We start from the raw sequence: 24,892 nt of genomic DNA, 5'->3' as shown, positions 1-24,892 counted from the left end.
CAATTATCAATTCTTAAAATATTGTGTATTTCCAGAAATACGGTATGTATATGTGTGTGTATACACAACCATAATATTTATAATATATTTGTAAATTAATATTTTAATAAATATAACTAATGTTTTAAGTGTCCAATTTATATAATTAATTAAATAAAAATTTCAATAAATTACTTTTATTGTAAATTGGTTAAATAATTATTATTTTATAGTCTTCCAGTTTGACATATACAATGTAATAGTATAATGTAAAATTGTAAACCTCTTCCTATATCGTGGGTCATTCCTATTTATGAATAGATTGATAAATTAAAATGTTGTCCCCCCCCCTTGAGAATTTTCCTATGGGTGCCCTTGCTCGACATACGAGTCGATTTGACTGAAAATCGGAGAAATGTTAGTGTTCGCATAAAGCAGTCGTAACATTATTCTATACGTATTCCAAGTCACAAAAGGCCATCCGGTACTTGGATCGAACTAAATGGTACTGGAATTTTGGAGTATATTAACGCGAGTAAGATGAATTCTAGGATAACAGGTACTACAGGCCAGATCAAAAGGTTCAAACTTTTGTAAATGTACATAATCATGTATTCGTAGCTACATCGCATTAAAATTTTTTCTTTTCGCTGTTGTTTTATTCGTATTATTTTGTACCACCCATATGGGTTATTTATGTCGCAGTCAATTTTACTTATTAATATTTATTATAATCATTAAAAAATTGTGCTGTAAAAATACCATTTAAACTGAATATATAGATATTAGGTACCTAGTATCTAGTCAAATATTATAACAAAATAAACTTACGATTAATTAATAAATTAATTTGAAATTTTATTTCTAATCTTTACTTTCACTTTATTTTTACATGTTTTTTATCTTTTTTGTTTATATGTTTAACATATTTTATTTTAAAAAATTATAAATTTACTCGTATTGTTTGTTCATAATTTTTAAATTTTGTTTTCTGTTTTTATTTTAATAACTTATTTATGATATGAATAATTTTATACTTACTATCCCCTGTCACAAAACATAACTTATTGGGGAGGTATCATCTGTAGTATTTTGTAAAATTATCCTATAAATTTTGTTGTTATTGACAAATAAATCAATTATAATTATAAATAATCAATTAATATTAAATATAGAAATATATTTATTATGACTTATATTTCTTTATTTATTAGAAAAAGGGGCATATTATACCTTGCTGTTGAGCACACCAAAATATATTATATTGCTTGTCAACGTATTATGCCTGTTGATTGAATTCACGAGTTGTCATGTCTCATACTTTGTTTTTGGTTACAAAATTTGTGTTTAAATTGAAACAATTATTTTTTTAAAAATCAATTTTAAAAAAATAGTATGTTTTATAAAGATAGCTTAACAATAAACAATAATACAATCTTTAGATTTAAATGTTTAAATTGACTCGTTTCAGATTTTTTAAAGTAATAATGTTTAAATATATATTGCCTACATTTTAACTAAATAGAGCAGCGTTGCCCAATCTATGAGTTGCCAACATCGGGTGGCAAAATATTTTTGATACATAGTTGTTCATAAACTGTTGACAAGAAAAATAACTTAGTTATCAAAATATAATTATATTAACCAGAATTAAGTTTTACTGTATTATATTAAAATATATGATAAAATTCCTTATAATAAAATGGTTAGTCTTATTACATTTAAGCAAGGCTGAGCAAGTTAATAATATTTTTTAACTCAGTTAAATTAAGTTATTTGAGTTTATTTTCAATTAAATTAAAAATTAAGTTAAAAAATATCCTTAACTTAACTTAAATTAATAAGTAAATATTTAAATTAAGCACTGATATAAGATATATATATATATATAGTAACAATTTACAACAGTTCTTATTTAACATTAACGATAATGAAAACACAAAAAAATCTTATTAGACTCGAATTATAGTAGAAAAATATACATTTCTTTATTGGGATTGATTTTAGACACTTATAAGTCAAATTTATGGTAATTTATGTATTGTTTGTTTTTATTCATTTTTCATACAAATCACATATGATAAATATAATTTCCAAAAACATTCTTTTTAATGATCAATAAAAGTATGAAAACTAAAAATAATTACTGCAGCTGAAAGTGTAACTATAAAACTATACAGCAATAAATCTATACAGTTAATACAAAACATTAAAATAAATATATAATATTATTTAATTTTAATAAAATCTAAATAAATAAAACAATACAATAGACAGGTTAATCAAAATACCAATTGAATCTCAATAAAAGTCATCTCAAAATGTTGATCAGCTATTACATTTCTTTTCTTATTCAATAATATTTAATAATATCATAGATTATGGAATAATTCTAATAATAATAGAGTACAATTATTATTAAGAATTATTTAGTCAATAATAATATGTATCCATTTTTATAATATAGAATTATAGCCATTTTTCATGACAATGATAATGTAATTCATGGGTGGTATGGCTAATTTTACTCTAATTTTTTTCTGAAGATGGTTGAGTACTTTTCCCGAGACCAGTGGGACCTCAATTAATAGTTAATACTGAGATAAATATTATGGTCTCATCTAAAAATTCTGCGAAATTTTTATTTTTATATTATTCTAAATTTCATGAATTTGTTATTGAATGCGGTATTTTACAAAAATATTTTTCTGGTCTTAAAAATCAAAATTAACTTAACTGGATTAAACGAAGAAATAATAAATTAATTTTAAGTTAATTTGTAAGGTAATGAGTTAAGTTAATTTATCAGTAATAAAATAATTTTAAGTTACTAAGTTAAATCAACTTAACTTTTAACTTATTAACACGTTAATGCCCAGGCTTGCATTTAAGTGTAAAGTGTACTAGATTTTTTTTTTTTTTTTGAAGATTATCTACACAACACAATGGACATTTTTGGGCCACCTTAGCATAAATGTTGAAATTCACTGAACTTAAGGATATTTAGTCTTTATTTTGTATCTATATTTAAATGTAAAGCTTTCCACTTATGTACAAAATTACATTTTTAACCTAATTAGTAGTATAAAAAAATTTCATTCTTAAATTACAGAAAACAATATAGTTTATTTAAATTTAAAAATATTCAATAATATTTCTAATTATTCACATGTTCTATTTACAACCAGGAACCTCATAACATTAAATGTATTTTTCATCATCACTTAGAATATCATCATCATCATCATCAACACCATCTTCGTCATATACTTTTGTATCTCGATAACTACTCGTGTTGAATTTTAAATTTGTTCGTGCTTTGTTTAATTCCTTAAAATTTACAAATATATTTAAACAAAATACAAAACTGATTTAATTATTACAAAATATACCTTCAATTTATTTTCATGCATAAATTCCAACATAAAAGACTCTTTATAGCTTAACATTCTACTTGTAGGAAAACTATATTTGTCAATACGATTACATAAATTATTAGCATAACGTTCTACATTGCGCTCAAGGAATTCATTAAAATTGTATTCTTGTATATCTTTAGCGGGTGATTTCACTTCAATTAAATCTGACGGTTTGATTAATGGTTCTTCAGGTTTCTCTCTATAAAAAATCAAATTAGAAACTTGTAAAAAAAGGTAAAAAGGTTAAAATGTATACTTGATAATAATTTTATCCTGATTGACTCCTGAATGTGAAACAAACATTTTCAGTATATCTTTATCTTCATCATTGACATCAGGCTGACTGTAATTCGACGTCTCACTTGGAACATGTTTACCAGTCCATTCAAGAGTATCCAACTGATTTATTCCAATATTCAAGGCCACCATGTCTTCACACAACTGTTCAGCATTTACACGTTTGTTCAGCTCTTCTTTTATTTGAGACTGGAAACTTTTTAACTTTTCACCTTTGTCAGGCAATGCTTCAACGAATCGACTAAATAAAAGTTGGTTAATGTTAATATCACACTGTCAACGTCAAATGGATAGTTAAATTTCAGCGACCAACACTTCTCATAAGAAATTAGAAAATACATACTTGTTGTTAAGAAGTTTGTTTTGCCGCACTAACAACTCCTGCAGTTCTGCGTACGTTTTACATTTCAAACGCACTTTATTCTCATTGTCATTTTTCACTCTTGTAATGAACATAGTGCACGCTGAACGACTTGAACGTAAAATGAAACGATAAAATAGTAGACTTCAGAAATCTCGACGACAGTTTTTACCGTACGTTGTAGTTCGCCGACAACTGTTTGATAAATCGCCGCTCTGATATAAGAGCAACTGATAAGACGAGTGAAATTAATGATACAAGAAAACACGAAATCGACGTTCGTGTGTCCGAATTGTTGAGATGGTTTGATGCGGATAATCGATGGACGAAGACGTTCGTAGATTCAATTAAATCATTTTACGTCAATGTTACTGCATTTCATCAAACACTTACCTCACTTACAGTTCAAGCGTCGTCCGGTTGAATAAAAAAGAAAAAAATCGTTTCAGTGTCGGGGTAACCGTAAAGAATATTAACACGAAAACAAATGTACAATAAATTATTCGTATTAATATATAAAACGTAATCGGTATCAACAAACTTCAATTACTTAGAAACAAAATTAAAAGTGGACCAACACGTAAATAGGTACAGTTAATTTTTTTCTATATAAACAGCTATTATTCTATGTCCAAAAACAGTCAAATCAATATCTGATAGTTATGGTAAACTGTAATTTTTTTTTCAGTAGCACCACAGATTATATGAATATAATATATAATATATTCATATGATCTATGGTAACAGTAGCAGATGCTACAGCTACTGAAAAAATAACAGTGAAAGTATCAGTGACTGCTATTTATCAATAATTTTTATTTTAGAATCACTATATTAAATAACTGCTACTTGTCAGATATTGTTATTTTAAATAACTGCTACTTGTCAGGTATTGTTATTCTAAATAACTTACTTTTCAGATATTGTTGTTTCAAGTAACTCCTACTGAAAAATTGTGAATGCTACCATATGACGCATAAATTAAACTAATAAAATTACTATAAGCAGTTATATAGATATAGAATTTTTTTATTGTGGGTGCTACTTTTTTAATAATAATAGTCTTAATGTACTTATTGTGTATAATTTGGGGTGAGAAAAAATCTATTTTATAATCAATGATAATATCTAGAGCTGGGTCGATACTGATAACCGATATAGTAGCAGTAGCAGTTAAAATAAGTAGCAATAACAGAAAATATGTATTATATTTAAAATGTTACCAACTAATAATTTATAATAGAAACAAAAGTAGCAGTCACTTTTATTTTCAGACTGGAGTAGCAGACTGTGATTGTTACTTTAAAATCACTTGTGAAAAATCACTGCTATTGCTATTTTATCTCATCACTAGGGCCCGGATTTCAATGCAAAGTGCATATTTTTTTGGTTGATCATACCCAATGTTTCCTAAGAACATAATTTGTTTCAAAACTATAAATTTTATTTTGCATTTTTTTTGCATTTTTCGACATTTTTTTTATTTTTAGACCATTTTTAGTATTATTGAATTATTTTGTTGGTTTTTAATGCATATTTTTTCAGTATACTAAACAAATTTAGCCTATTCAAAATAAAATCAAAAGACAAATTATTTTCTTGATATTTAAGTAGGTTTATCAGGTTTTTCTATACACATTGTCAATCTTTATTTTTTGATTCACTTTTTATCTTATCTTAATGTATTATTGACTATGGAACGTTACCAGTATTCGATAAAATAACAAATAATCCGTCAGTCTGCATTATATCACAGATGTTACTCGTATTACGTGTGTTTGTGATTTTAATGTATTAAATAGTGTATTAATTTATGCCCAAAATAAAAAAAAAATTATATAATTTTTTAATTTTTAATATAATTTTTGTGGTAAAATGCATTTTTTAAGGACATTTTTTGTTATTTTTTTTAAAGCATATTTGTATGGTTTTAAGTTCATTTAAAGGCCTGGGCCCTACTCATCACTAGTGCCTAACCAACTCATGATCGGGCTTCTGGTACAGTAATTTTTTAAAACTTAATTTTGTTTTACAACATAAAATAACAACTGTCTATTAATTGTATCAGATAAAATCATACAACTTGAGTGAAATATTTTTTCTTTTTTTAATTGCATGAAAGCTATTTATTTAAGTGCATATAATTATTTTTCTAATTTTCTGTATTGATTATGGGTGCTCAATGTTGGAAGTATCCAAGAGCTCCCAGCAATCGAGTGATGGATCAAATTAATACTGGGTTAAATAGAATATAAGTATTATAGACTATGATCCAACTAATAAATTGTTATAAACAAAAAAATGTATTTATTTATTTATGTAATAAACAAAATGTTATCATTGATAACAGGTTTTTTTTTTTTTATAAGAATTCAATTTTTTTAATTTTAATTTTGACATATCGTCGATGCACTTAAATAGTGACATAACTCAAAAATTGAAATTTTCAAGATTTGTATGAAAATGCATGGCAAATTACCAATATTTTTCTATGCAAGATGACATTTTTATTATTTTCAAAAATCGCCGCTAGATTACTGTAGTGTCGTTATCTTATTCTTATCGCATAATCGCTTATCTGTAATCATGAATAGTGGCTCAAATCCATAAAGTAATTACTCTAAGCACAGATCTAGTTTAATTTCTTATTCTTTTTTTTGCTATTAAAATAAACTTTATATTATTGCGATGCAAGGTAAACAAAAAAAAAAAAAACTTATTTAAACAACCCAAGCTTGTGATGTGTTATACAAGAAACAAGAAATCTTTAAACCGCTGTACTAGAAAATTTACTTTTTTGAGTTGTATCACAGTTCTTGTGCACCAACGATATTATCTAAGTAGAATGTAGGTACTATATTTTTACTAATTTTTTTTTTTTAATTTAATTCAATTTTTTTTTATAGTGGCGATTAAATTTGCAAAACCGTAAATTACCTCTACAGAATTTATTAAGCATACCGTAGACCATCACGTCATGATGAATCGGAACAATTATACTCGTGTTCGATATGGTGTTAAATGTGTTTTAAAAACGTGTAAGAACAAAATGTCAGAAAATCGTAGTATAAGTTATTTTTCATTTCCTGTACAAGATCCAATCAAATGTGCAAAATGGATTGAGAGCTGTGGTCTATCAATTCCACTCGATGTTGTTTTAAATAAACATTACAGGGTTTGTGGTGAACATTTTGAGAAAAATATGTTTTTGAATGATCTTCAAAATAGACTTCAACCACATGCTATTCCTGTATTGAATACTGAATTGAATGATGGCAATAAGCAAGTATGCCCTTCAACTAAAAATGTACAGGAACATGAAGTAAATAAAAATAAAAAAAAAATTACAACTACAAAGAATCCCCCTTGCTCTACCCAAACCCTTGCTGTTAACAAAAACAAAAGAAAATTAAACATGTCTGATTCAAATAAAATTGATAAATGTCCTTCATCATTTGCGAAGCATGGTAACAAGGGTTATAAAAATCGAAGGAAATTTATTGCTATCCCTAAAAATGTCTTTGAAAAAATTGCTGACAAAATTAAAAATAGTGTTCCCAATATTGTAATTAGTCAGCTTCATAATGATTTTCATTGCAATGATGTTGAAAAGAAAAATCTTGATGTTCAAAAGAATGTTAACAAAACCGAGGTTGGATCCCATAAATCCCAACTACAAATTGATACTCCAATTTCTGAGACTCAGAGGAAAAAAAAACCAGAAACTGTTATTAAAAATGCAATGAGTATGGAATCAAGTTGGAATGTGTTAAGGGAACACAATTATTTTAATAATCGTGGACAAAAAAACAAACGATGGTCTTATGAAAAATATGAATCTTTATTATCTTCTGAAAAAAAAAATGATGATGCTTTACCAGAATGGTATAAAATCGATAGTGACGATGAAGATGCAAATAGTGATACTGAAATAAAATCTCTTGCCCAGTTATTGAGATTAGAATATGAAAAAGATTTACCGTTTTAAAATCAGAATATTAAATATTTTAATATTATTTTATTGCCATAATTTTCTATTGAGCCTGCTTTGTCTATTTGGTGGAACTATTCTTCCATCATCTCAAAAAAGCTACTACCTACATGAAATATTATGGTTTGTATATTATGGAATATAACTATTATAAAAGTCAAAATGGAAAGAACTTATTGTAAGTTATTATAACTATATTGTAATTTATTGTAACTTATTGTAATTACTTATTATTTCCTATTTTAACATTGAATATAAAATTAAGTTTACTCTACTATTATTTTATATTATGTCCATTTAATTTGTATTTCATCTGATTGTTTACTAATTTTAATTTTAATTTTGTTGTTTTATTTAAATTAAAAAAATGTGTATTTAACATTGTCAGTCTGACGATTAATTAATTACCTTAGAAGTATCAAAACAAATTATTATTTTTATTTACTCAAATGTAAATTATAATCATCAATTTTCATAATAATCAATGAATATTTCAAGTATTTATCTGAAAAATCAGGAAATTTCAAACAGTTTTCAAAATTAGGTAAATGAATCCTCCATGTATAGAATAGTGAAATTGTATTCAAATATATTGGAAAATTTCTATATCCTTGGTACACATAGTATTTTTTTATAATCAAGCCATAGTTCAATTATTGATTTTATGAATAATAATTTTGTGGTTTAGGATTAATAATTAAAAACTATTTACTGCAAAAATACTTTTACTTATTTTTATTATTTGTGCAATTCATCACAATATATCTATATTTACAAAGTTATACATTTTTTTAATGAAATAAAAGTATAATAATAAATGTTTATTTGCTTTAATTGGTTATTTTAAATTTTGAACAGAAATATTCACATATCAGAACAGCTCCACTTGTATGCTTCGTCCTCCAGAGCTTTTTGAGAATTTTGCTGCAAAAGCCATTTTTCTTCATAACCATTTGATCTATTCACTCCATCCCATCTTGATCCAGGGCGAATACCAAATCTATTTGGTGGACAAAATCCTCGAAACTCTCTAACTTCTAAAAAGTAAAAAAAAAAATCTTATTAAATTTGAAATTAAATTTATAAAAACTAACAAAATTAAAGAATTTTATATTTAATCTACTTTTACCATTTACTAGATTATATAATATAATATTATATGACAATGCATAAATTAGTGAATTAATTTAATGAGAATTGCAAATACTTAGTGATCAAAACAAAATAATTTAAAAATAACAATTTCATAAATTTAAATCAAAAGAAAAATTGATTTGATTAAAATATTACATGAAGTTCATTTTTTCAAAATATAAGTTTAAGAATAAAAATAAAATACAAACTCACCATGTCTTACACCATCAGGAGACTCACTACCTTCACTTTTATTTTTTGTAATATACTCAAGCATTGGATCACCATCTCTTATTTTAGATTTCAACAAATTTTCTAAATCTTGATCATCAGCATATCTAGCTAATGGTTTTTGCATTTCATGTAAATCTGACTCATACTGATCTTGAGCATCTTTAACCTGTTTTATTCTAAAAAAATCAAACAAAATTGTATACTTTGTATAACAGAGAATGATAATTTGCTTCACTTAAATCAGCGTCTAGCTAACATTATTTTAAAACTCAAATAATGAATTCATTAAATTTAAAACATAAATTGATAATTATCTTTTATTTTAGTTATAACCACAACAAAGTTATTGACTCAACTACAAACAAATTAATGTGTAACTGTTACAAATAAAAATTTAACAAATAATAAATATCTATTATGTTTACTAATATGATATAATACTAGCAATTATGTATGCATACCCTTTTCCCCATACAGCATATTTTTCTTTATGTTTTCTTAGTACTTCTTCCTCTTCTTCTTTGTCTTTTTTTTCTTGTTTGAGATCTCGCTTTTTACCTGTTTTTCGGTCACGTCTTATAGGTATACCATTTTCCAATAATTCTTCTTTGGTCTATAAAACAAATGACACCAATATTAATATTTCATGTTTAAAATGATAATTATAAAAATTAAAATTGTATTTTTATTTAATTAGATAAAGTAGAAATGTAACTTTAATTATTATATATTTAATACAAATTTATTACAGTGGGTTACTTTTAATGTAAATACCGGTGAATATGGGCATCTGTGTAATATGGCCAAAATAGTCTGGTCTCAAATCCAATGTATACTAACAAGATTAAAAAATTCCGCATAATATGGGCAGTTAGTTCGGTTTATATGGGCAATATTTATTTAATCATAAACACATATGTATTTAAAAATGACTAGTATAATTGAGTATTGTTGTATCTATGAGATTGTGTTAATCAAAAGTAATAAAAAGCATAACCATTTAAACCTTGATGGGATTTTGTTAACTAGATAAAAGAGAAGTGATATAATAAAGCAATAGACAACACAAGCTCTTCTATAACTCGATAACAATCATTTCAGTTTTAACATAAATTTCAAAGTGACATTATGCCTCAAAAAAATCTCTTCCTAAAAGAAAAAAAATTACGATTTTATTTAAGTGAAGTCTCTTCCTCCAGGCACTTTATAACCTTTAAATTTCAAAACAAAACTTAAACTTAAAATTAATCAAACTGGCAATCAAAAACTTATTCACACTAAGCAGCTTAGAAAACGAACAATTATATTTTGTACACCTTCCACGCCCAAATAGTAATTTAATTTAGTGTTATTTATGTAGTAATTTTTATTTTTTAATTTTATATTTTATAATTAGGTATACATAATATATACAATGTAGTATAATAAGCATATATAATATTATAAAATAACAATATGATTTTTTTTTTTTTTAATTAAGAAATCACCTATTGGTGATATTAGACAGTGTAGTAATTTAATTTTTTTTTTTAAATTGTGTGAACGCGTTTAAAATAAAAAATTTTTTTTTTTTGATATTCTAAATTTTTGTATTTTGAACTAATTTTGGTAATCATAAGCAACCGTTTAATGTGGGCAAACAGAGGTGATCCCAACATGCCTACATTAAGTGGAATGTACTTTATTCAAATGTTAATAACATAAAAAAAATATATTCATTCTTTAAACAGAAATTACAAAGCATTTGAGTTATTGAGTTGATGAAGTCTCAAATATACAACTATATTTAATTTATAAAAATTCAATATAATTTACAAAGAAAATAGTTGAATAAGATAAAATTGTGTACTGTTATACATTTATAAGTTTTAAGCACATAAAATGTTATAATACTAATTTTTAAATTTCTGTGAAGTTTTGCAGTGACTTGAATTTAAATTTGTCTTTAATGGAGCTAAGTGTTTAAAACATGGAAAGAAAAATATTCCAAATGCTATATACTGTAATTAAGACAATGATTGTTACCTCTTTTAATAAATCATTCAAAGTAGATTTATTAATTTGTTCAACATATTGTTTAACTTGATCAACATTGATACTAGTAATATCCTCCTCTTCAAGATCACTATCATTACCAACTCTTTTCCATCGGTTTTTATTTTTGTACATATCCAAAGTTTTAACATCTTTAGGTCTTTCATCAACAACACCAACTATTTGAGGAGCAAATTCATCAGCTGGATTAATTCCATCCATACCAATATCAAAGGTGTTATTTTCAACACAATCAATATTGTCATCGATGATTTGTACTCTGTAAAATTTATAAACCATAAAATTTTAAAATGCAACAATATCTACTGAATGAAAATCAAATAACTATAGACCAGTCTTGTAAAGTATTTGAGTAAATGTATTTGAAAATCAAATACTTTTATACAAATACTTTTGAAACTTCAGTTGTCAGTCATCATATTTTTTTTTTTTTAAATTATTATACTATTTTATATTTTTTCACTCATTAATGTTGAGAACCCCTATAGCTGAAACTCTTCATTTGACTTCCATATTGAAGAAAGTACTCCACTGCCGTCTAGTGCTCCAGTTGAATATTTAGCGTTGGGGGAGCTATTTTATCAAGAGAAAGAGGAAAATGAATGATGAACACTTTGAAAAAAACTATGTTACTAAAGTGCAACAAACATTTTTGAGAATGATTTGTTTTAAATGCTCTGTATATCTTCATCAACAATTATTTTATTACTTTATATTAAAGAATTACTATGGATAGTAATTATAAAACAAGTTTTATTTATTTTCATTTTTCAGTATAATATATTTAAGAAAGTGGTACAAAAAACTTTTAAAAATACTTAGTTGAATGTAACATGATAGTATTTTAAAATTAGTTATTACAAAATTAATTTGGCTTACCGACTAGTAGAAAAGAAAGATAAAAAAGTATTTAGAAACTATTTAAATATATAATAGGAATTTGTATTTGTTCTTAAATACTTTTTCCTGAAAGTATTTGAAATGTATTTTAAATACATTCTGAATGGATGTATTTGTATCTGTATTTAAATATAATTTTAAAAGTATTTCTTTACAACATTGCTATAGACAATGTTGTTATTTCAATATATTGGTAGAGATACCTTTTTACAATTTTTGTCTTCTCCTTTTTTTTCTTTCCGCCAGACAGATATTTTTTCAAATAGTCTTTTTGTGATAAAATCTTCTTTTTCTTAACCTCTGAAAATAACAATGAGTACAGTTAAAATTACAAACAGTTTCGCAGTACACGCTGAAGAGTAGAAGAGAACACGGTGACGGAACGTATTATTATATGCTAAAATTCTACTCGATTATGAGTAGCAACAATTGTTCAGCTTGGTTTTACACAATCACCGAAAGCGTACCTAACCCTTAACACGTCCTCTACGACTGTAATTTATTGTAAAGCAATTCCGTCGTTTCGCTCACCTTTTTCCGACATAATACCAATAGCTTTTACTTCTGAGTCGAACTGTAAAATCTTGGAGCGTTTGAATTTTTCGGAAAACGTTAAGTATTTTACGTTTTGTTTTGTTGTTAAAACGTGATAAAAACGCTATTATCACATTCTTATCGGAATCGTTTGTAAACAAGCAAATCGCCAGCGAAGAGATAGTAGCTGAAGTTTGTACGCGTCATTGTCTGCAGTCCGTGAGCGTACCTAGGAAATTTTTATGGGGGGGTTCAACATTTTTATTTTATCTGATAATGGGAAATTAAAATACATTATATACTATTATTATACTATTTACTATTAAATCGTTGAGTATGTAGAAATTTCAATGGGGGAGGCCGAACCCAAAAACCTCCACCTTGGATACGCCCTTAGTATTCCGAATATTTTTTAAATACTCTTTTTTATAGTATTCAATACTGTATTTTGAATACTTTTTTAACGTCCAATCACATTTTAAAAAATAATTTCTTTCTTTTTCCGTCATAGAAATTGCTTTTATATAAATAAATGTATATTTCTGTACAAAATATTTTATTGTAATACAGTCGACTCTCCATAATTCGAAGTTGACGGGACTGTTGAAAAATTTCAAGTACTGAAAATTCGAAAAAACGAATGGAAAAAAAAATTCAAATAACTGAGAGAAAAATTTTGTTTTTTATTATTGTACATAATTATTAATTATTTCAGCAAATTAGGTAGTATTAGTTATTTATTATTTTTTAAATGTTAATTTTAACTACCTTTATAATATACTATGTAAATTAAATTATTATTATAAAAAATTATTATTTTTTGAAGAAATCTGTTATGGTTCATTGAATTTAGATTGTTTTTTTCAAAAGTATTTTTTAATTTGACCCACTCATCACAAGAACTATACAACTGACCAAACGAAACTAAAATAAAATTACATTCGGCTGACGGCTATCGAAGAGATAATTACGATTAGTGACGATGAAGAAATAAAACAATAAAGTTCTTACAATATTAATTCTATAATTATCGAAAATAATATCTACGCTAAATTTCTACACGATTGTACAGTAAATTATTAACAAAAAGATTATAAGAATAAAGATAAAATAAATTTGCTGAATATACATGGAATTGCCGAGTGTTGAACGGATTATACTTCGAAATGTCACGTGTTAATTGTAAGTTTTCCCAACGTTTAATTTCGAATTACTGAATGTTTGAATTATTGAGTGTCGACTGTATATAAATATATTATTTTGTTTTGTATTATAAATAATTTCGTAGCAACGAGCCAGGGAAGACGATAAGATATTGTTATGACTTAGGGATTTCCCGATAATAACTAATGAATAATAAATTAATGGATGCCTGTACGCCTATTATATTTATATATATTAGGCGGGCCGCACACCAGAGAAATTATAAACACGAAACTTGTAACATGAAACACAAAACTATAATTGCATGAAACCAGCCGATATATTTGCATAGGGAAAAACACACCGAGTTTCATGCAACTATTTTTATTTATAGTTTACGAAACTGATAACACGAAATTTGTTATTCTGGTTTCATTGTTTCAGTTTCATGAACGTTTTCACACAGTCATGCACGTTTTTAGTTTTTACTGAGTGAATAAATTATGCTCTATATAATTTGTATCATATAATTTGATTTATAAACTTATTTACTATTTACTATTCAATATTTTTATATTAATATTAATATTTATTATTAATGTATTAATACTTAGAATACTAGCGCTAGTTTAAAAAACAATATTTTTTTCGAATTTTTTCACGTATTGAATTAAAGTAAGTTGATAGAAACATATTTTTTAAACTAATCAATTTTTGGCCCAACTATATGTACTAAATCATCAAAATTACTTTTGCTCATGCGGTAAAATGTTTTAAATTTATCTGGATCGCTATGTAATTAATTTGCAACAACACTAATACTAGAACATGTATCAGATACATTTATCGGATGTACCCAATAACGACGTTTTTTTGAAATTTTTTTTTGACGTGCCTACCACCAAAGCAAAATCACGTCGTCCTCGTCAGACGATATTTTGAAAACTAATCATATTTCATTTATTCTATAGTTTCATTGTTTAAGTTTCTTCAATATACAGATCAACGTGAAACTAGTTTCTGAAACCGATTGCATATAAAATGTTTCGTGTTTATAATTTCTCTGGTGTGCCTTAATATTTTTTGCGATAGTATAGTCGTGTGTACGTATGCAACTTTCCGCACTGAACCGCCGTATTATTCGACATTACATCTTAATTTTTTTTTTTTTTAATTAATTTGATTTGAATGAAATGGACGACGGTCAATCTACGAACACTATTGGTAAAACCTATCGCTTACCTTGGTCAAAATATGACAATATTTTTAAAATCATTGGATTAAAAGAAGATTTTGAAAGTTATCAACAATTTAATGTTCGGTGTAAATATTGTGCTTCGTTTAAAGTATTAACAGCAGACACAAGGACTAGTTCCAATTTATTAAAGCACTTAGAAGTAAATTTACTAAAAAAAAGTATTCGAAAAATATTTAGAATAGTTTTTTGTGAAGTAACCTAAATACTTGGGAATATTATTATCCCAACAAAAACACTTCGTCGAACTCCGTGTAAAAAATTACTAAGTAAAAAAAAAACTAGTCATCTATAAGACTTCAGTATTATAAAGATGTGATATCATGAATAAATGCTAAGTAAATTAAATTTTCAATAAATTTATTCTATCTCAATCATTTATTTACTTTGCGAGAATTTATTTTCTTTATAAATTAATAATTAAGACTTTTTATAAAATAAATTTAGTAACATTTGTCATGGAAATTTGTTAAATAGTCCAGTTATAAACAGACATGTTTATTTGTCGAAATAAATAAATTCTCGCCAAGTAAATAAATGATTGAGATAGAATAAATTTACTGAAAATTTAATTTACTTAGAATTTATTCATGATATCACATCTTTATAATGCTGAAGTCTTATAGATGACTAGTTTTTTTTACTTAGCAATTTTTTACACGGAGTTCGACGAAGTGTTTTTGTTGGGATATCAGTAGTTTTTTTTAACATATTTTTATGTACTGACATGTAATAAAATTTTTTATGTTTTTATTAATTTATTTTATTATGATGTTTGTTTATTTAATATATATTTTATATATACTGTATATGTTTTTTTTTTTAAATCATATTCAATTTTTTTTTTCATTATTATAATAATATTATAATTGTATATATTATATACATTTTTACCCCCTCGAGACCATCGTTCAAAATGTATTGCATTGTCATTACATCGTAGCCATTTATTTTGATGTGAACTTATGCTTGTATAATGGGCTTCATTCATAGATCATGATGACAGATGACAGATTTTAAACCATACGATTTACCATCAACTTCAATTATTGTAATGGGTAATGCATTAATGGTTAGGTTTGATATTTTGGTACTGACATTATTCCAAAGTTGTATTTGAAAGTACAAATATTCATTAGTATTTACTATATTTGTTATCTACGTATGATATGTAATGGTATTACAGGCACTGCAATTAACGCCTTCTATTAAAACTTCTTTGGATAAATAATCTAACGTTGTATTAAAGTTACCGTTTCATTTTCATTAGGTACGTTAAGTTGAACAATATAGTTTTGAGTTATTTGTATTTTCTTATTATGGCACGCAGAACAAACTAATTCTATCTGTAATTTATGAGATAACGCATTTTTTAGTGGATCGTAAATGTTTATAAGAGCACTAATAAATTCAGCATACACATTGTATTTGTGGTTTTTTTTCTAAATAATTTCTCCTTTTTCTTAATTTCGGTTTATATGTTTTAGAAACTATTTTAGAAATAGCAAATAACAAATTATAATATAATTATAATTATGTTATAAATAGTACGGCCTACTACAATTACAACAAATAAAACGTGGTTTTTCTATTATATACTGGCGCGGCGGTCAGGGGCGTATTTACACTTACTTCTAGAGGGGGGCTACCGATTACTTATATAAAAAATTTCGGAGGGGGGGCGATTTCCCCCGTCGACCTCCTTCAAATACGCCACTGGGTTCAACACGACAATCTACATTGATATCGGAACGTTTAGAATATCGACGAACCCTTGGCCCATCAGTCGTGTTATTACGATACACGCGCCGTACGTTCCGTCGATCGATATGAATATAACCATTGATTATAGAATAAATGTATTCCATAATCGATGTTATAACGATATGTAGTCGTGGTGAATTATCAACAATCGTATTGCAGTGAACGGTGACCAGTGCCGTTTTAAGGCATGGGCTCGTAGGGCCCGGGCCCCCGAAATTTTAAGGGCCTCAAATTCACATACATTACATTATTTACAATATATCATAATTTTACATTTTGTTTTTCTTAAAATGTTTTTAATATTTATCTCGTAGACTCGAACGAAAAAATATTAAAATTAGCTTTGTATCAAAATACTAAATAACACAATTTGATTTATTTCTAGTACACACGTATATAATTTTGACATGCACTGTGTTATCGTTATTTCGATTTGTTTTACCTAGAAGTATTGTGTGAAGTATTAAGCTGTCGCTAGAGAAAAATTTCCAGATTCTGACTATAAAGGTTTACATCAACGAACTAAGAAGGGGAGTATATATTTAACGTTCCCCGGTGAACAGACTAACGAAAGTATTCAGTTTTCAAGTAGTGAAAAATTCAAAATAGAAACTTAATTTCCAATAATAGACACATTAATAACTAACTAGGTTAAAAATTAGTGGTAAATCATACTAATCAATAAATAATCTGTTTGGATTTTTCTCTAATTTAAAAAAATTAAATACAAAAGAAATACAAGTCCATTGTAAAACATTTGCGGAATTTTATCATATAGATATTAATAAAAATGAATTGATATTAGAATGAATGTATACACTTAAAAGCGTATCTATCGGAACTTGATATTTCTGAATTTAGTATTTCTACTACATACAAATGTTTAAAATCAAATAGACCAGAAGAAACATTTCCAAACATAATAATTTCTTTCCGAATTTTTTTATCAATGATGATTACCAACTGTAGTGGGGAACGTTCATTTTCTAAGTTAAATTTAATTAAAGAGCTTTGAATGACCATGAGCCAGAAACGGTTAAACTCCTTATCTTTAATGAGTATTGAACATGAACTACTATCAAGTTAAGATTATGAAAATATTATAGAAGACTGCGAATGAAAAAGCTAGGAAGAGTATTTAATTACTGACAAATTTATATCAATACTTATATTTTTTTTTTTTTATGACGATTATTTTAGTTTTTGTTTAATGAATTACATTTATTTTTTAACTATATAACATAATAATGTATAAATTATATAATTAATATGTATACATTATTAGCAGAGGACAAACACAATTTTCAGTTTTAAAATTTAAAGAAATATCTTGTCATCCAATGCAATAGTTAAGATGATAAAACATTTAGTTACATATTAGTACCTAATCATACGCTAAAATTATTTACAAAATACATTTTTATTATTTTAAGATGTTGGTGAAGGATATGAAGAAGACAAATACGTTTAATTTATTAAGTTTTTATTAGTTAGTTAAAACATTATTTTTTATTTGCATAATATAATTAAAATATCATATATTATACATTACATTTTTTAGAGTATATTTTTAAATGCATTTAAGTGCATACATATTTTGAGATTCTTAAGTACTATAAGTTCTCAGCTCTGGTTATTAGAATATCATCTGACCAATTTAATTTTGTAAGAATGGTAAATAATATTTATTACACTACGGTATTTTTTCTACTATGTAGATATAATTTTATTTTTTTCAACAGCTGCTATTAATATTATTTTGCCATCTAAGGCAATTTAAGGTTTATGACAGACGATTGCTTATATGTCTGTACAGTGGCAGATCCATAGGGGGGGGGGGAGAGAGAGGCTGGTACCGAATTGGTTACCGAGCTCCAATCCCATGTGCCAAATTGGTTCCCATCTGAAAAAGGTATTTTATTAGGTATAGCTGAATTGGTACTCGTTTAATTACGCACATTTTCCTTCTCAATTTTACAGGCTGTAAACTTTAAAGTAAGCTTGGTTAACAATGTGCTTTTATGAGTGTTAAAAAAAAAATGATAAAACATTTAAAATTTTAAATTGTTGATTTAAAAGCCAATTAGTTATCACTTAGGTGTACAAAATACAAATTATAAAATGTAATAAATACAATTCAAAATCACTGATTTGCAAATTTGAATCTAACTTTCTTTAAATATTAAATTCTTGTAATCTTCTCATTAATGTACTCAGTCATATAATTTTCCAAGTATTTGTTATTTCTATTCTGTTTGCTAATAATTTGCTAGTCTCTAGTAATCTATAGTATATAATATTATATTTATATACTCTATCTTATTTTTTAAAAAAAAGTATTGTAAGGGAAAACATTTTTCAACCCCCCCTCCCAAGGAAAATCCTGGATCCGCCACTGTGTCTGTAAAATATATAACTGGATTCAATATTTACTAGGGGTGAGCCAATCCTAGAACCGATACTTGGTATCGGCCGATATTGGTAGTATCGGAAATATCGGTATCGGTTTATTTTCAAAAACCTAAACTTGATATTTGAACAGATACCGTAAAAACTATTTGTGATTATAATATCGGGTATCGGTTTGTGGTATCAGATTAATTTTAGTATTGGTTTATGGTTTTGCTGAAAAAGTTGATTTTTTATGTAATATATTAAAAATCAACTTAGTTTTTACTTGTAATTATAATATCGAGTATCTGTTTTATATTGGTAAAAAGTGGTATCGGCTCATCCCTAATATTTACTGTCATCAAATAATTTAAATTACATTATCGAATTTGACAAATTGATAAATTAAAATATTAATATAGTTTTGTTTAAAAATATTTATTGTTGTATAAGAACTAAAGATTAATTAATTTTAATAAGCTAGTAAAAATTGGTAAATTTAATCTAATAACCTCAAAATGTTTTTTAAATACTAAATGCCATTTACAAGTATGTATACAAAAGGTTTTGTAGCCTTTTGGCTACTTAAATTCATTTTGATATTGTGAACAATATACAAAAATAAGTACAATGTTTGATAAGTACATCAATTATATACTATGAGCATATAAATTAATAATAATAGTAACTCAGATACAGTCAAAACTTTAATTTTTCTTTGAATTCTCTTCAGTGACACCTAAAAAAAATTAAACAATTTTATTAGTATTGTAAAATACTACCTTCAGTAAAATAATTACTTTTTCCATCACATGCAACAATTTTAAGCTTCTCAACTTTGGCCATTTCCTGTGTTTCTTTAAATTCAACATCACTTAACATAAAGGTCCAGACATTATCACAAAATCTATAAGTATCCATTTTCCCTGCCTAAAAAATAATGAATACAATTTAAGAAATGTATAAATACCATTTTTATGCTAAATTTTCATGGTTTTATTAAAACATTTTTGCTAGAACTTAGGCAAAATTACTTAATAAAAAAAAAAAAATACTAATGTAATAAAATCTAATTTAAAATCTTAAAAATGCTTAACTCAAACCAGAAAATGATCTATGAATACATTTATATTTAAAATCCTTAAGTACAACTAACATTTTATTTGCGGATTTCAGTCATAATAGTTACTAGTATCAAGATTCAGGTGCGTAGCTAGGTATTTCAAAAGGGGAGTGTTATTCAAAATTATACACTACAAAATAATAACTTTCCGTATGTGTTATTCTACAAGCATACAAACACAATAGTATTTAAATATTTTATTAAAATTTCTAATGTACATATTTGTCTTATGTACCCATTTTAAATTGCACATGATGACACCAAACCACGGCTTTGGTATATACAATACGGTGGAATAAAAAGCCGGATCCTTGCTTTACATTATTGTTATGTATGTATTTCATTATGATAAATATGTTTTCATCACAGTTTATGATAAATTTTTACCTTTATAAGTATAACACGCATAAAGGAGGAGGAATGTTACTACACCTGTAACAGCTCCCTGGCTACGTGCCTATCAATATTAGTATTCTAGTTAGTCATAATTTCTTTGATAACCCTTATTTAATGTATGAATTAAAAACAGTCAATTGTTAATCTTATTCAACAAAACCTTTAAGTTTGCCAAAATAACATGCAAATGACTGAGTACATAAGTATTTTTTAACAAGAAAAATAAATAGAAAATAATGCTTGCTTTTTATTGATATTAATAGTGAACTGTGATAATAATATTGCTTTCAAAGAATAATTTTTTATTTCTATGTAATTCAAACCAGTAAAGATGATGCATAATAATTGCTAATAGACTTAGGTAAAGAAAATATACTTAAAAAAAACAATTTAAATGTTTAATTTTTGATAAAATATAAATCATTAATTACTTTTCATTCAAATCTATCAATAACTTTAACTGTAGTAATATTATGCACGAATAACGCATACTAAACTGTATTAAACTGATATTTTATCAACGCATAGACACTCACGTAAAACACCATGAACCCTGAATGCTGCCCAAATAGACACCATATCTAATATTTTAATACCCATACAAGACATGGACTAGACAATAATATAGTTTATACCTTAAACGTGATTTTGGACTTTACACGATTGGCCAAAGAGTTGTTCACAGCCTTGTCAAACTGCAGTAGGATTTTCATGCCCAGGGCCGGTGTTATCTGACCATACTGCAATGGGACGAAAAAAAAATTAAATCGGTCAGTATCAACTGGTACCGAAGGACGTTGGTCATCGTGGCTAGAGTTAGGGACAGGTGACGCATGATGATATCGGTGTTCCGGGTACGTTACCTGAATCATTTCGTCGATGCTCTCCTGGAGGGTGTTACCCAGGGTGGTGTTGCGGTACAGCTGATAAGACATGGTGCGAGCGGTAACGATGCGACCGTCGTCGATATGTGGAGTAAGAGTGACTGCGTTCGTACGTACGCGTGCGTGTCCGTTCGCTTGGAACCGCCGGCCGGAGGGTTCAGCGACACGGTGACATAGTGGTTACCGAGTGCGGGAAAACAAACGGTATAGTAAAGGGTGATGGGGTGCCGGCCAGTCAACGATCGATAGCCAACGGAGAGCGGACGGATGACATGACAGAAATCGCACGACGGGCTTAATGAGATGGTCGCGTTGGAATAACAGACGAATTGACGAATTGCATCGGCGAGCTAATGAGATAAAAGATAATAAAAAAAAAAATTAAAAACCGAACTAGCGCTACAGGAGAGAAAGTGGAGAAATTGAACGAAAACAAATCGTTTTGATAGAGCGGCGGCAGCGGTCGGCGGGTTGCCGTCCTCGGCGTGGCGGCACGTGAAGACTGATAATCACTGAGACCGCGACGTCACACGTACGATCGGCAACCGCCGCCGTGTGGTCTGCGCGTCGACGTCGATGGACCGCGACCCGTATCGTTCGCCCGCCGTCGCCGAGATAGCGCTGAACGTACACGTCATGGCAACCCGCTATCTTGATCACGGCGCTGTACTATCGCGGAACAATACGCGACGACGAGATGATCCACAAGGTTTGTAGATTATAATATTATAATCTATAAACCTTGGATGATATGTAGTCGCTGCCGCATGGGCGTATTTTAGGGGGTGAGCGAAGGGGTGATCGCCCTCCTCCCCCTGAATCCGTATTTAAGGAATTGATTATATGTGAGATACACATTTCAAATATTTTTAATTTAGATCATTTTATAACGAAATCAAATTGCGCGTGGCTGTGAATACTGAATTGGGCTTTTTGTTGGATTCATACTTAGTGAAAAATCAAATAAAACACAAACATAACTTTCAAAACACAGACAGATAATAAAAAAGAACTACACAAAAGTCGATTCGAAGTGGATCTGGCATTAGATTCAAATTAAAATTACAAATATTAAGGATTCACTTGATTTTAATATTATCAAAAATTTTACTTGTAAATTTTGTACCTGAATTAAAGAAAAAAATTGAGTCGCTCCCCCTCTCCCTAGAAGTAAGTCTAAATACGCCTCTGCGCTGCCGGTGATCTTTTTTTTTTTCGTTTGCGTTGACAAGTCTCCGTTTTTCCGTACACCATCAATATGATTTCCCGGGATACACAATCGTACTGTTACGAGTTGACGGGACATCGCGCGACAATCCGTTTCGTACCATACGCATCGATCAGTAGTAGCAATATTGTTGCGCAACGTCTATTGGGTTCGTTGCAATCGATTTCAGAACGTGATGACGAGAGGAATTTGCACTATACGTTCTCGAACATTACTTCGACTTTTTTTTTATCAGAATCCATTCGAGTGCTGTTCAAACACATTAATTAATGCGTCGTAACAATATAATGCTCTGTATCGCGTTTCAATATTTGTTCAAAAACCGCCGTTCGTCGATAATTCCATTTCTGTACTATAATCCCGTGTCTAGATTACCAACGACACGACGCTTAATATTAAATTATACCCTTATAATCTCCGACTGTTTTTTAAATATTAATACCCTTGGCGTAATTCTTATTGTCGACATTTGTACCGTGAGCCCTGCTCCAGGATCGTTCAAGTCAAGGATTCTAATGTGTATTCGAGTATTTCAACATTTTGTAACGCATAAAATCCTAGCCCTGGACCAATTATTTCCGTGACTTAATTACTAGAAACGTTTAAACCTACGAACTCGATAATATTGTAACACCGAGTAATGAAACCGATAAAATTCAGCAATAAAACACCAACGAGTAGCCCGTGCTAACTGCAGTATATAAGATTTTCACCAGGATATCGAAACGGATATTAAAGTTTCTTCGTACTGAGCCACGAAACACTGCTCGGGTGTGGAATAGGTATACATCGCAATGGAAAAAAAATACAAAAAATATACTATAAATATTGAAAAAACCCGCTTTTTCGTAAACTACTAAATTCTTATACATTATAGCGAATATGCGAACGGAAATTCTACATTATACCTACTTACTACTATACTATTGTACTCTTTTATTAGCTTTTGTTATATAATTTTAATAATAACGTGATTTAATGAACAATATACCATTTAAAAATTAGTTACTAGATTATTGACTCATTAATTTCTTATCGATACCAAATGACTGAATATAAACAGTGTACAAACACGTAACTAGAAATAAAATAGTTTTAATGGATAACGCGTTCAAACGATATTGTAGTGTAAAACCTCAGTACTTATCTTTTTACACTTATTACATTAACACGTATTTATGAATATTATGAATATTACGAATAAACAACACAAACAAGAGTAACGCATAAGTGCGCGAATACTAAGGACACATTACAAACCCTTCAAGAGTAAAATTGTTAGTTCTGTGTACTCTTACATTACATTAGGTGATAGGTTATACATTGAATGATAGTGAAAATAATCAAAATAACATATTTTCTCGTCTTATATTTTATAAACTTTCAAATTATCAAAAAACTAATGAATGCAGACCATTTAGGTTGGCTAATTTTGAGCTCCGTAGAGCTCAGCTTAACATTATAAATGCGTATAAGTATCTACAAATAATCGTGATAAATTGTTTAATTAACATTTAATTTGAGAATAGAAATAAATTATGAATATAAAACTACAAAGAAATATAAACGCCATTTACTCCTTAGTTTCTTAACGTGTTAATAAAATTTATAAGTTTATATTATTTCAATAATAATGTGTTCAAAATTGAAAAACTATTTAAACAACGCTCACAACGACGGAAAATATAGTTTTGAAATGTAAAATAGTGACGGATGGTGATGCATGTGTAATTATTATATTTGGAGAATTATGCATTTGTAATTGAACGCAATAATTATTTTATTAAAAAAAAACCGATAAAAC

The 24,892-nt window shown here is 27.5% G+C and overlaps 4 protein-coding genes across 5 annotated transcripts; 1 reads left to right on the top strand and 3 right to left on the bottom strand.

Moving 5' to 3' along the window:
- Positions 1-3,099: 3,099 nt before the first annotated feature.
- Positions 3,100-4,252, bottom strand: LOC112690262. Its single transcript, XM_025564233.1, has 4 exons — positions 4,039-4,252; positions 3,655-3,936; positions 3,372-3,597; positions 3,100-3,309 (listed from the first exon to the last, which is right to left on the bottom strand). Exons 1-4 carry the CDS (start codon positions 4,149-4,151, stop codon positions 3,181-3,183), a joined length of 750 nt encoding a protein of 249 aa, XP_025420018.1. The 5' UTR covers positions 4,152-4,252; the 3' UTR covers positions 3,100-3,180.
- A 61-nt stretch (positions 4,253-4,313) lies between these two features.
- Positions 4,314-8,234, top strand: LOC112690237. Of its 2 annotated transcripts, none has more exons than XM_025564209.1 (2): positions 4,314-4,644; positions 6,963-8,234. In XM_025564209.1, the coding sequence occupies exon 2, from the start codon at positions 7,034-7,036 to the stop codon at positions 8,042-8,044; it is 1,011 nt and encodes a 336-aa protein (XP_025419994.1). In that variant the 5' UTR covers positions 4,314-4,644; positions 6,963-7,033; the 3' UTR covers positions 8,045-8,234. The 2 variants fall into 2 exon arrangements, with proteins under 2 accessions (XP_025419994.1, XP_025420002.1); XM_025564217.1 differs by lacking the exon at positions 4,314-4,644 and adding an exon at positions 6,527-6,903.
- A 597-nt stretch (positions 8,235-8,831) lies between these two features.
- LOC112690251 (BUD13 homolog) lies at positions 8,832-13,038 on the bottom strand. Its single transcript, XM_025564226.1, has 6 exons — positions 12,902-13,038; positions 12,574-12,670; positions 11,441-11,729; positions 9,877-10,028; positions 9,395-9,591; positions 8,832-9,084 (listed from the first exon to the last, which is right to left on the bottom strand). The coding sequence occupies exons 1-6, from the start codon at positions 12,912-12,914 to the stop codon at positions 8,912-8,914; spliced, it is 921 nt and encodes a 306-aa protein (XP_025420011.1). The 5' UTR covers positions 12,915-13,038; the 3' UTR covers positions 8,832-8,911.
- A 6,896-nt stretch (positions 13,039-19,934) lies between these two features.
- On the bottom strand, positions 19,935-22,538 carry LOC112690269 (transcription initiation factor IIA subunit 2). Its single transcript, XM_025564243.1, has 4 exons — positions 21,840-22,538; positions 21,612-21,716; positions 20,258-20,387; positions 19,935-20,196 (listed from the first exon to the last, which is right to left on the bottom strand). Exons 1-4 carry the CDS (start codon positions 21,909-21,911, stop codon positions 20,165-20,167), a joined length of 339 nt encoding a protein of 112 aa, XP_025420028.1. The 5' UTR covers positions 21,912-22,538; the 3' UTR covers positions 19,935-20,164.
- Between the last annotated feature and the right edge of the window lie 2,354 nt (positions 22,539-24,892).

Source organism: Sipha flava, unplaced genomic scaffold, assembly GCF_003268045.1.
Source record: "Sipha flava isolate LNK unplaced genomic scaffold, YSA_version1 113_pilon_pilon, whole genome shotgun sequence".
Taxonomy (NCBI): Eukaryota; Metazoa; Arthropoda; class Insecta; order Hemiptera; family Aphididae; genus Sipha; species Sipha flava.
Note: the sequence above shows the minus strand (reverse complement) of the source record. Positions and strands in the feature narration are given on the sequence as shown.